Source organism: Pholcus phalangioides, unplaced genomic scaffold, assembly GCF_987345545.1.
Source record: "Pholcus phalangioides strain wild (caught in Gottingen) unplaced genomic scaffold, Ppha-v1.0 ptg000004l_1, whole genome shotgun sequence".
NCBI lineage: Eukaryota > Metazoa > Arthropoda > Arachnida > Araneae > Pholcidae > Pholcus > Pholcus phalangioides.
The window spans coordinates 3,999,999-4,013,919 of record NW_028301597.1 but is presented as its reverse complement, the minus strand read 5'-3'; the positions used below and the strand labels follow the sequence as shown (position 1 = coordinate 4,013,919).

Sequence of the window (13,921 nt, the reverse complement as noted above, 5' to 3'; positions counted from 1 at the left end):
GCAAATAGTAAACAAATCAGCATTTTTCAAAACAAACATGCCGTGGCCGGGATTTTTTGCCCTGACATCGAATGTTAAAAGTGGCTTCCGCGATGAGCAACAGTAATAATGTGTTCGGCAAAACACGTTGGGCTTTCAATGTCAAAGCGTGGACACCGACGGCCTCCGAGTGGGAAGACGCGGTCAAATGCATACAGGAAGAAGAGAGGGACAGGATCCGCAGCTTCCACTACAAAGACGACACCAAATCGGCCATGGTCAGCAATCACGTGGTCTATTTCTTTATAACTGATGGTGGTATAATATTCCGATTAGATATATTCACAATACACTAGCAGGAACAGCTATTGTATAGCCCACTGCCGTCTTAAGGCATGGGCTGCCATCTCTTTTATGAGATTTGGTTGAAATTCTCGAGAATTTGCCTGGTAAAAAGGGCCTCAGAAAAATCGCTTGGCCCTGGAGCCCATGGTGCTTTTAAAGGCCCGTTTACGCGCGTTAAGTGATTAAGTAGTTAACTAAATTGTAAAGTTGTCAAGTACTTTAAAATGTATGCAGACGAAAATGGCCGTTTACATGGGTTTAGTTAGTAAGTGATTAAGTAATTTAGTAAAATAAAGACGGCTCTATGTTTTCTCATTAAGTATACGCATGCGCCAGTGGGCGTGGCCTGTCGTCTCCTACCGTTTCGCTAGAATTCCCTGGAAATATAGGATAGTGAAGTGGCTAGAGGACACAACCTTCAAGTTTGTTGAAGAATATCTTTGCCATGGATGTTTGTTGAACTATAAGAATGAAAACTACCTTAACAAACAAGCTAAAAATTATTAGTGTTCGAAAAAGCTATGGAATATTCGGTCGACGTGATGTTAGGAGTTGAAAAAGAAAATGAAGATTCAAAAATATATCGGGTGCTGGTGTGGAGGATTTATTATATATTAAAAACTGGACGGGGAGGGGGGGGGGGGAATATTTCTCTCATCCGCAACGAATTTGCTGTCATCGATTGTAAAAAAACCATAATCAAATATTTAACAAAGATAGCATCTGCATTAAATTTTAAAAAAAATTCAAAAATTTTGAAATAATTTTTATGTTTAATGAATTTTTATTATTTAATTTTTAACCCTTAGAATTTCCTACGAATGCCAAGAATCTCCCATGTTTTCGGCTTACATAATTTATTTATTCTTTAACTTTGATTAAAATGTCATATAATCGATATTTACATCAGTGTATATTATGTTGTGTATTCTTTTTTTCCCCTCTTGTATAAGTGAAAGTGAATAAATTTATTCTTTAAAAAAAAAATCATATAATGTGGCTCTGATACAAAATTCGTAAGTTCTACTGGATCATCTTCATCCATTGTTGCAGTAGCTATGAGCTTTGAAAAAAAAAAACACCTCTGAATACCAGATAAATAAAAAATTATTACTATTATTCTCCCGCACGTTACGTCTCTTTCCCTCCATAGATTTGAGTAGACTAGCTAGATTTGAGTAGCGTGCGCTGGTTGCTCTTGGCCTCCATAAAAATTATCCTATGAGCATCTACTTACTTATCGTGTAGACACACGTTAAGAACAATCGGTAACTTAAAATTTAGTTACCAACTTAATCACTTACCGGGTGTAAACGGGCCTTGAATGAGGACATCAACTTGAATAACAATTACAAATGAAGGTTTTAACAACTAGCTGTAGCAAAGATGAATTTTTGGAAAAAGAGAAACTTCATCTTCACAACAGCCAGTTGTTAAAAACCTTCATATGGTAGTGGAGAGTGATATCATCCTTGCATAAGTCACCATCTGGTGGCAGCGTCAGCAGTTATGAGCTTGGACTGAGTCAAGTCCGACCGTCCATCTGCAGTCCTGTTCAGTGCACATGAGGAAAGATTGCTTGAAGAAAAAAGAGATTCGTTGCCTTTGTAGTCTAGTGGTCTAGGGCAGTGTTTCTCAACCGCCTGGCCGCGGCACAATACCAGGCCCTCGCATCAGTCAAACCGGCTGTGAGTGATTCATCATTTCATTTTTCCCAATTTATTTACTGTTAGTTATATTTGTGACTAGGCATTCCCCTCAAAATAAAGAATTCAACCAGGCCGCAGACTTCTAAAGGTTGAGAATCACTGGTCTGACATTCACCCAGAAAATGGATGGATGTGGGTTCAATTCCCTGCAAAGGCAGTTGAATTTTCTTTCTTTCCAAAAATTCATCTTTGTATAGCAGCGTAAAGTGACGTCATCCTTGCAATTACAAATGATTAGTTAACAAAATTTTATGTTTGTGTATTTTTCGTTAAGTACGTTGCAAATATTGCATTTCGCATGATCTGTTTTTTTTCCATTGCAGATCGGAAGGCTATTAATGAGAAAAGCTGCAAATGAAGCAACTGGCATTCCATATGACAAGATTCATTTTTCTAGAACCGAATATGGAAAACCCTATCTCAGTGACTATGCTGATTTCTTGAAAGAGGTCAATTTCAGTTTTAACATCTCTCACCATGGCGATTTCTGTGTCATCGCTGCTGAGCCGCATAACATTCGTCTGGGAGTTGACATCATGAAAATTGAATACAGAGGTAGAGTTTTATTTATTTTTTTTAAATACATGAGCTTTATATAGAGCGCTATCAGTTTATGGTGTAACTTATAAACTTGAAAGCTTGTTTTGTTGAGAATGTTTAACAGAATGAAGACCACCAGCTTGTTTTGGGAAATATCTTCTGATTAGAATACTACTTCGACTAACCCACATATGTATCTCATAAATAGTCTTATTGAGGAACTATTAATTGATTGATGCAAGCAGGAAAGTGTTGTAAATGCATTCTGCATTACAATGGTGGCCAACTTTTTCCCCACCACCCATGCCAATATCAAAGCTAGAAATGTTAAGCTGCTTCTGAGTTGTGCTGGGGTAAGATGCTTGTCTACCAACCGCCATAAAGGTTTCCGCCAGGTCTGTGGGTTTGATCCTGGGTGAAAAAACATGGAAAACAAGTTTTCTTTCCCAATGAACCTGAAGCGACTGCTGATAGATGCCACCTTTATTTTTAACCCAGCTCTCGGTACTAAATTCCTATATAGCAATATGACCAGTGTTGATATGCGGTAAAGTTTTACCCGAAATGTCTGGAATACCACTCTTGAACGTAAATTTTCCCATCATTCATACCATTAATTTTTTATCATTACTCTGATTCGGGATAGCTAGAGGCCATGCTGTACAACGAAATCATTCTTGTACATTTAAAAATTTCCCATCCCCTCTCTCAAAATATTTCAACTTGATGAATGAGAGCTTTTTCTTTAAAAATATTTTTTTTAATGCAGTCATATCCTGACTTATATGAATAATGTTCAGTGGTGTCAGGGCTGGGGGTGCAGCAGATGTTCAAACACTCACATTATTTTGTATCACCATCTGAGCACCCACAGGTGCATAACACTTTCAACACCTCAGGTAATTTTTTTCAAGACTGATGATATATGTCCAAAAAAGACATAAATCAAGGTAAACTTTTTTTAATTGCAATGACCTACCTTCCTCAGGAAGAGACGAGACATAAATTTGGAGGTTTTCTTTATTTTTTCCTATTTGTCTCTCAGGTAAACGTTTATCAAGAACACAACATCATAAGCTTCAAAGCTATGCTCAAAATGTGTCTGATTGAAAAAAAATCATTTTTAAGATGAGATGATGTGAATGCAGGGTGACATAAGTGAATACAGAGTGATAATACTGTCACTGACTAGAGGTTCTGGTTTAAAAATTGGCATTCAGGTGTAAGCTACAACTTATCAAATTAAATCAGAAAATAAGTTTTCATTTATAGCCAAAAATATTTCCTTCCAGAATAATACCCAATGGTCATGAAAACTTCAGTATCTTCAAGTATTTTTCAATCCAAAATTTTCGGGTGTCACTTTTCTTTGTGGTTCTGAACAGTATGTATAGCATAGTTAGCGACTCCTGCCCTAATGTATTCATAAATGTCTAAGGTGTGAATTTTGTGTTTAAAGTGCTGCATCTATCTTTCAAATCGGAAGTAACAGTGGCAGATCCCTGAATTATTGGTAATGTTTGTGGGTCTGCACAATCTCTAGGGAGTGCCTTTTTTTATGAATCGGTATCAAACTAACGACACCTCTGAACATCCTTTAGTACTGTAAGAGAGTATCTTATTGATCTGGGCTACCATCCCCCCCCCCCCATTCAGTGTTTTCCTTTGGAAGGGGTTTGACCAAGGGGTTCTTAACGTTTTGTGTTCGGCAGACAATGTGTGACAGTAAGTCCATGAATCCCCCTGCTCCAATAAAATGAAGAAAAATGAGGGACACAGGCCTATTTACAAAATATTCTTTGTATAGCAATGTGAAAAAAAAGTTGATTATTTCCTCATCCACACAAACTCACAGGCTCTCTGTTAAAGAACCACTGACGCTGTATTGATCATAATGACTGACTCACATCGCGAGGACTTGGGTTGGCTGAAATTAGTTTTCTGTGGTTCTCAACTTTGATGTGCAAATATGACCTGTCTCTCCATTAAAAAACTTTGCCACAGACAGCAACAGGACTACAATGGTACAATTATTTAATCATTATACTTCACTCATAGTTAGAAAAGTTGATGGCAGGTGGCAGCACTACACATAACAAACATTACATAGAAACCAACTTCATGGTAGTTTCACAACACATACACACACATTCCAACATGTAACAATTGATTAGAAGTTCTGCAGAGGAATATGCACAAGATGTATGTTTGGTTTAGTAGTGGTTAAGAACCACTGCTTTTGACTAAGTAAATGAAGTTTTTTCTTCCTGAACTTGAATAGGGTATTACGTTACTTTTTGAACAACTAGAATTACAAATAACAAGAGAAAGAACTAGCTTCAGGTTGCAAAATTTTATAGGATGAACAACAAACAAAAATGGAGCTATGAAGTTTCATGGGGATGGGAGTGCTCCCCTGACAAAAGTTCTAGTGCGGGTGGGGGACATCAGGATTTCACAGATACTTTGATGGGGCATGGGCTGAACTGGGTGGTTGGGAACCACTCAAATACAAATACAACGCCACAACAGGCAAATTGCCCAACGAGGTAGCTGACTTAAGAACATCATGGATCCCCGAGCCATTTTTTGGAGGCCCTACGTACTACTGCTACACCACACATGCACCCCGCCCACGCGGAACCCCCAACGAATCGGTACATGCGGGAATGTGCGTGTACATGTAGTGAAACTTGACGTGAAGTTTGTTTTTGTTTCTCTGTAATGCTTGTTATGTGTAGTGCTGCCATCTGCCACCAGTTTTTCTAACTATGAGTGAAGTGTTATGATTGGATGATTTATCGTTGTAGGACTGTTGCTCTCTGTGGCGAGACTTTTTAACGGGGAGATCGGCTCGCATTTGCACCTTGAAGTTGGGAATCACAGAAAACCAACTTCAGCCGACCACCGCTGTGGGGGTTCGAACCCGGATCCTCGCATCGTGAGTCCGTCACTGTTCTAGTATTTTCCAAAATGTCATAAAATAGAGATGTATGTAAACTAGTGAGTGGTAGTGTTTATCATCTCAGGTTTTGAAACATTTTTTATTCGAAATTTTTATGATAGTGGCATAATATCTGTTCAAATGACTGTGATATATAAAACATTTCTTTCAATAGTTTTCCACTGATTTAAAATCCTTTTTTCTTCAAGGTACAAGAATATTATCAGATTATTTCAACTTGATGAAGAAGCAGTTTTCTTATTCAGAATTTGAATATATGACATCACCAGGATCAGAAAAGCAACAACTTGAAAGGTTTTACAGATTATGGGTATCAGCTGCATTGATATAATCTTGTTACCGTATCCCCCCCCCACCCCCTATTAGTCAGCATGCCGTGAAAATTGAGAGACACCAGCTTTTTGAATTGGTGTCTGGTTCATTCTCGACATGCTGGGAAAAACAAGGTTCAACAAAGATCACACGATACATTCAAAAGACTGATACTAATGTATAAAGTACTGACTAACTAAGTGAATAAGAATAAAATAATACGAAGGTTTTTTAACAACTGGCTGTTGCGAAGATATATTTTGGAAAGAGAGAAAATTCAACTGCCCCTGCAGGGAATCGAACCCACGTCCTTTCACTTTCCGGGTGAACGCCCTGGACCACTAGACTACAGAGGCACAGAATCTCTCAATCTTTCCTTGGAGCTCGTGTACACTGAAAGGGACCGTACATGGACGGCCGGACCAGACTCAGGCCAAGCTCACAACTGCTGACGTTGCCACCAGATGGCGACTTATACAAGGATGTCGTCACTCTCCGCTACCATACGAAGGTTTTTTAATAACTGGCTGTTACGAAGATATATTTCGGAAAGAGAGAAAATTCATCTGCCCCTGCGGGGAATCGAACCCAGGTCCAGAGTCGGTAGTGGAGAGTGACGTCATCCTTGTATAAGTCACCATCTGGTGGCAACGTCAGCAGTTGTGAGCTTGGCCTGAGTCTGGTCCGGCCATCCATGTACGGTCCCTTTCAGTGTACACGAGCTCCAAGGAAAGATTGAGAGATTCTGTGCCTCTGTAGTCTAGTGGTCCAGGGCGTTCACCCGGAAAGTGAAAGGACGTGGGTTCGATTCCCCGCAGGGGCAGTTGAATTTTCTCTCTTTCCAAAATATATCTTCACAACAGCCAGTTGTTAAAAAACCTTCGTATGGTAGCGGAGAGTGACGTCATCCTTGAATAAAATAATAGTTTACCACTGTAGCAAACATTTTTTACATGGGAATTTGATAACTACAATAGAAGTTCAGCATTTTTTTTATCGCTCTAATATTTACCATCAACCCAATACAAAATACAGGATTTGTAGTATGTGCAAAATAGATCCTTTATTTTGTAGGTTTCTTTCCATGTTCAGAGATTGAAGATATATTGTCTCTTTTGTATTACAGTATCATGCTTTACAGTACAATTATTCAGCCAGTCATCTGGCTATGTGACAATTTTTGGTCTAATTATTTCAATTTTTTAAAACAAATTAGTAAACATTTAAATTATTATATATATTTTTTCCTTGATGTAAGAACACAGTTAAGAACGAGATGAAGTCAGTTGCAATGTATTCATATGAAATTTTAATTAGGAAAATATATTTTATTAGCTTCAAACTTTTAAAAAAGGGAAAAATGAGAAATTACTTGGTGAGATGACTGGTTAATTTTTTACTCTGCTAATTCCAATTTCATGCATATAAATATATTATGAGTAACAACACTTGTGCTTCCATTTAAGTGATAGGAACCAAGAGACACCCAGGCTCTGTCACACTAGGTGATGTAAGCACATTAATACCCTGGCACACGAGTCCTTAGGAAAAGTCTCTCTGGTGCTTCCTTTCAACCAATTTAACCTAATGAATATGCTTAACCCTCCAGCCACTGGGGTGTTTTAATTTTTCTGTACAAAATCGCGAGGTATTTTCACCCGCTATGTATACAGAATGTGATAATAGTGTGCCCCAAAACATTTTTCAGGAAAAGTGAAATGTAATATTCACATTGGTCACAGCTAGAGGGTTAATATCCTACATTTTTAATGAATTAAGATTTGTGGTGGCAAAAAACAAATATAAATAGTACTATATAGATAATTCATAAAGCAGAAAGAATCCTAAAATGCAGAAGACAGACAAGGTTCAAATCAGCCAATTCAATCTATTCTTATAGTCTAGATATTTGAGAATTATTCGATGAATCTGTAACTCAAATTTCCCGGAATGCTGGTCCCCCCCCCCCCCCAGTGTTTCAATGTTTCCTGGCATGCCAACTAACGTGGGGGGAAATACGGTGTATAATATCAGATATAATAACTTTGAAGCCAATTATTAAAATGATCCCTTCTTTCAAATAAATGGAGCTAAAATATTTTGTTGCTTCAAAAACCTTTTCCAACACTTTGAACACTAAATGTTCTTCACTCAAATTCTCCTTCATCCAATTGTGAAGTTGTTTATCTCAGTCTGCAGTCAGTATTTGCCTTTTTCAAAGTGTTTCTTGGTGTTTTATGAAAGTTACTTTGAAATTTGGGCAGTTTCTCAAATGAATTAAATGGTTTTTCATAGAAATCTATGGGAAAATAATGTTTTGGCTAAGGAATGCAATTCCAAAGAAAATTATCTTTGTTAGTCGAGGTATCACTGTATTTTTTTTAATAGTGTTGCATAATCAGCATAATTCCCTGTTATGATTCTAGTGCTTAATATAAATTATATAATTTAAAAAATGCTGACAAAAATTCAATATGCTGTATTACTAGGGGAGGAAAAAAACCTATTTATGACTATTAGAAGCTTTTCAGTCCTTCAAAGTGAAATTTTAATGTTGTTTCAGTGTTTGAAAGAGAGCTATGTAAAAGCTGAGGGGACTGGTATTTCTCGAAACTTGAAAGATATCGATTTTGAATGCTGCACATTAGACCTCTGTCCAGATATTGTGATCACCAATACAATTCTTACTGTGGATGGAAGGCTGGCTGATGAATGGAAGTTTGAGGAAATGCTTATAAACTCAACTCACTGCGTTGCTGTGGCTACTGAGAAGGTTAAATATGTTTAATCTCAATTTATTAGGATTATCAATAATTATATTAGGGGTCATTCAAGTATTACGTCAGCATCGAGTCGGGGGAGGGGGTTTCAGATTTGATGACAAAAGGGGGGGGGGGATTTGAAGGTTACTTACGTCATCAACAACCTTTTTTTAAAGATATGAAATATTCTAAGCTGCTGACAAAATTTTGCTGACGGGGGGAGGGGGTCAAAAATGGCTGAAAATCTGCTTACGTAATACTTGAATGGCCCTGTATTAGTTGTATTATATAATGAAATTAAAATACTTCCAAAAAATAGATTCCACCCAACATTGTTTTGCAAAATAAGTAGTAATGATATCTCCCCCCCCCCCCCCACCCCTATTCACCAATGCAAAGAAAGCCATTTTATGATTGCAGGAAAAGAAACCTGTTTTGAAGGCAGAACTCGTTCACACACCAGCAACCATGTGAAGTTGGTGGGGGGGGGGGGTGTACTTGATTTTCAGGAATGCGTCATCCCATATAAGTTATCCTAGGAACGTTACTCATAGCTGTTGATGTTAAATTTTAACATTTTTTTGCTTATGCTAGGAAGTGAGAGGAAGGAAAATTATTTCACTATAACCAGTGAAAGTTTTGCTCTCTCACAATTTACTGGTTTGAACAGTAAGGCCATAAAGATGTTGAAATATGTTTGCTAATATGTGCTCTATCATAGCACCAGACCTGGTTATAACGAACACAGACATTACTAATTTTCACATGTTTCAGCAAAGTATGTCTACAATAGATTTTCTGGTTTTCAAACAATAATTTTTTGACAATTTCTTTGTATTCTCATCTGAAAATATACCTTTTTGCGATACTTAGCTACAGCTGAAAATGTTCCTCTTCTTTTCCTGGAAGACATTCTATTGGTGCATTTTTTGGTATTTATTGTAAAATCTTTGCTTATTTTTTTTTTTTTCCTGTCCTCCAATGAGTCCTATTTTGCTTGAAGAAAGAAAAGTATGGTTATTTATTATTTTTTAATCTTAAGACCATAACCTCCAAAACGCCTTTATTACATTTGCCACCAGTTACATCAGAGCGAGGGTGCTGCGGATGTTCCCCCCACAGTATTCATTATCACATATCAGAGTGGCCTTAGAATTGATTCAGAAATCAAAGTTTCCTACCTAAAAGCACCCTACAGGTATAAAACACTTCCAAAGACCCTGTTTGCCACATTTCTTTAGCTAGATTCGGATGTTGATTGTGGTAGTGTCATCGTGTGCGAGTAAATTTTGAGTCCAAGTGCAAAATGCTTTATATTGCTTTCAAAATTTTAGCTGTAGTTAGCTTAAAGCCAAAAAACGGACAAAAAGTGAGGTATCAAAGGAATTTGGGGTTATACACGAAGTTTGTTATTCACAATTTTGAAGACAAAGAGAAATTGAACAGAAATTCCAATTGAGAAAGAAGAAGAATCCGATGATCATCTAAACATCTGTAAGAAGAGATTCAGAGAATCACACTGATGCAGAGGTAGCTCTTGCATTGTACGAAGGAAATACTGTACATATGATCATACTAAAAGAAAAGACTTCACATTTGGCAAGCCTATTACAGAAATATGTTTGTAATACAGAACATTCAATGTCCAAACTCATGTCAAGGAAAAATAAAGTAGCAATGATTAACATATTTTTGTTCTGTATTCAATTATGTAAAATTTCAATAAGAATTTCAATTTTTTTAAATATACGGAATTTATTTTTATAACAATCTATTTTTAAAGTACTTGCATTATTGAGAAACGGGCATGTGCTTATATGTTTAATTTTGCTTAATCATACCATTTTCCTAGTCAGTATGGATATAATGAAGTTCGTGTATAACGATCAAATTCACTGTATTTTCCAACTTCGTCATATGCGGGTCTGACTGCATTTACCATGTTTCCACTGCAATGCAGGATTGTTGTTGCTAGTGTAGTATAACCTGTCTAAAATGGATATTGTATGAGACAGAAACCTGTCTTAAAAGAAATCAGAAAGTCCAATCAGGGATTAATGCTTTGATGTGTACCTTTATGAAGTGAAAACCATGGCCCCCACATCCTGAAACAGGGTTCCTAGGCTTGGATCTTCTGCTCCTGCCCGCCCTATTACCCAAATCAGACTCACGGGCCCCTTTATGATGATTTTATAACGTAAATAAAAAAATGATGAAAATCATCCCTGATCCCCAGAGCTGGAGCCCTGTCAGCCCCCGACAGTGGTGCTTACTGACCATGGTGAAAATCTGTCTAAAAGGAAATAATAATATAATATAAGTGTCTTGATGTTCCATTTCATCCAGGTATCGTCTTGTAATAAAAGAAAGATATAAAATACATATTCATTATTTTTAGGGAAATAAAAAATTATTTTTCTAATACAGTTAACTCTGAAAAACTCTTTTCACATTGAAATTAGCTTTAATCCACGATAATTGTGAATATGCCTTAAGTTCAATATGCTGATGGTTTTTTTTGTTTTTTTTTAAATGCAGAATGCTGCTCTTTCTGATGAAGAAACTTCACAAAAATTTACACAGCTGTCTTATGATAACCTGATAAAAAATGCAATGACTTTGGGAGAATGTGATGAGAACGAATGGATTAACTTTCATGATAAGCCAGACAAACCAGGATGATAAATTCACTAGAAAACTTCTAATTTAATAAACCAGTCCTATCTGTTATACAATAATTCAGAATGTCAAAAATATTATGGAAAAGAGAAACATTTATGTATATCTATTTTATACAATTTTTATCATGGAATTATCATTATAAAGAAAATTATATTTGGTAAGTTAAATATTATACAGAAAGTTTCAAAAAGAAATAGCCATTTTGAAATGTGTATATTACGAAAAATATTGAACGTAGACACTTAAGATTAATCTTATATTACATGGCTTATCATAAAGTTTTTTTTTCTGATAAGCCAAGATGCACGGCATATGGCTATACAGTAGTTATAGGCATATGCCAACCAACCTGTTGCTAATATTTGTGATGGTTTCCAGACCAATGTCAGAAAATCATAAATCGTTCTTAATTCATACAAAAAATTGACACGCTTTTAAGATGACATAAATGAAGCGTGTAAATTTTTTGTATAAGTTAAAATCAGGCAAAGTTCTAATTTTTGTGATAATTGACACGCTTTTAAGATGACATAAATGAAGCGTGTAAATTTTTTGTATAAGTTAAAATCAGGCAAAGTTCTAATTTTTGTGATAATGCCATAGGATTCTTTATGCTACTGGCATTTCACTCAGCTGTAATGTCCCTATGTTCCCCTCCCTTCAAATGCAGTTTCTGTTAGAGGGGGAGAAATCGTTTTATAATTTCATCCACCCTATCTAAATGTTGTATTTTAAAAAAAAAGACAGACATTGCAAAAAGATGTGCTAAGAAGCAGAGGAAACACATTGCCAAATTTGTGCTTATCATATATTTTTAACATAGTTGAGATGCTCAGGTGTTTCCAGTGAGTTAGGCGGTTTGGTATAATACTTTGATACGTGCATTCACATATTGTACATGTATAAATAAATGAGACATTAAAAAACATATTACTTTTTGAATTTCTTAAATTTGTGGTTTTTGTAGTCTACATACAAGCATGTTATAAAATCATTGCAATATGTGTATAAAAATATTTTTTTGTATGTCTGTCTGTGTGTGTGTTCTTCATGCAAATTTAAAATTTTATATTTATCTCTGCCAAGTTTTGTATGTATACCAGACAATACCTGACTTGAATGATAGTCTACTGTAAAAGTTCATTTGAGCTTGACAAATGCTCAAAATCTTCTAAAAACTGTCCAGCAACAATTGTTTACAGGAGCTTCTACAATAAGTTTTGAAATGTTTACTTTATAGTTGTCATGGCTTCTAAACAAATTGTTTCAAACATGCTCATCCTTTAATAATGGTATGTCACTTTTTAATGTTCCTAGTATATGGATAGAACCCAGACAAAAAAGTGCTGAATAAATCCAGGTTTTTATTGTTAGTTTTATGACGCAGTCATTTCCATTTTATTGGCAGGTTTTCTCTGTACTCGGAACACAGTGACAAACATTGTAATGGAATAAGTATGTTGAAAAAATTGTCAAATTGTTCATTAGGCACTATAACCAAAGTAAGCATTTCAGATGTCATTGCTGAAGCAGAGTAACCTTTGTCGCATGGCATCATAGTAAAATGCATGCCTGACTAAGTATCCAATTGAGGTGCTGTGTGTTGGCGTCTAAAATTTTCTATTAGTGATTAGAGGTATTAATCTCTGATTTTATTCAGAGTTGTTAACTTCTGCAATCAGTGCCGTTTTAACGCATGAACACCTTAAGAGGGGACCCCAGAAAAAAGAGTAGTTGAATTTTTTGAGAATTTTCCAGGTAGAGGGTCTCGGAAAAATCACTTTGCCTGAGGCCTCATGATGCTCTAAAGACGGACCTGTCTGCAATATTTTAACCTGTCTATCAACATAGAAGGGGTCGCTAAGCTCTGCATAAGTGGGAAACGTGTTATTCCCGAGAGTTTTCCTTGAGGGAAAAGGCTCTCGAATAAAGTAGTGTCGATTAAAGAAAAAATAGGAAATTAGAATACACTAAATTTCATATTTCCAATTGTCGGCAAAACAGTTCTAAAAAAATTGGTGCGAAATAAAGGGCTGCTGTAAATCATGGGGTGGTAATTTTTTTTTTTCACTCGTCAAACTATAGCAATGGAGAAAAGAAAAAAAAATGCTAAAGTAAAGGAGAAGAAATCAAATTCCGTGTTCATATTGATTATCAATGAAACTTCGCGATGATGAAAGGGAAAAGTGAAAAAAGAGCTGTAAGGTATTTCTTTTAGCTGTTTCAGTTCGAGAAGTTAATCCACATTTTTAGTGAAGTACTCTTCATAACGGGACAGCTCGAAATATGAGAATGTTTTGAATCATACGGGTAGTATGGTCTTCATAACCAAGTTCCATTGAAATGGTCGGCTGAAGTTGGTTTTCTGTAATCCCCAACTTCTGGGCGCGAATGCTAGCCGATCTTCCTGTTGAAAAGTCTCGGCACAGAGTGATAGGCCTACAACGGTACAAATATTTAATCATTATATTTCGCACGTTTGAAATATAGATGGCAGCACGAAAACATCCGACGCGATACGCACCCAGTGTGTTAGGTACACGCACTCACATTTCCGGCATAACTCACTCGGTAGTAGTAGTACCGACCCTGGATTTGTGCCTGGTTTGAAAGAAAGAAAGCTTCAT

The 13,921-nt window shown here is 36.3% G+C and overlaps 1 protein-coding gene and 2 non-coding genes across 3 annotated transcripts; 2 read left to right on the top strand and 1 right to left on the bottom strand.

The window, feature by feature from the left end:
• On the top strand, positions 1-11,779 carry LOC149086460 (L-aminoadipate-semialdehyde dehydrogenase-phosphopantetheinyl transferase). Its single transcript, XM_089255625.1, has 5 exons — positions 1-257; positions 2,357-2,588; positions 5,727-5,848; positions 8,414-8,623; positions 11,151-11,779. The coding sequence occupies exons 1-5, from the start codon at positions 72-74 to the stop codon at positions 11,292-11,294; spliced, it is 894 nt and encodes a 297-aa protein (XP_089111751.1). The 5' UTR covers positions 1-71; the 3' UTR covers positions 11,295-11,779.
• Positions 6,133-6,206, bottom strand: TRNAS-GGA (transfer RNA serine (anticodon GGA)). The gene has a single exon. It is a non-coding gene; the product is annotated as a tRNA-Ser (tRNA).
• On the top strand, positions 6,600-6,673 carry TRNAS-GGA (transfer RNA serine (anticodon GGA)). The gene has a single exon. It is a non-coding gene; the product is annotated as a tRNA-Ser (tRNA).
• Positions 11,780-13,921: the final 2,142 nt, after the last annotated feature.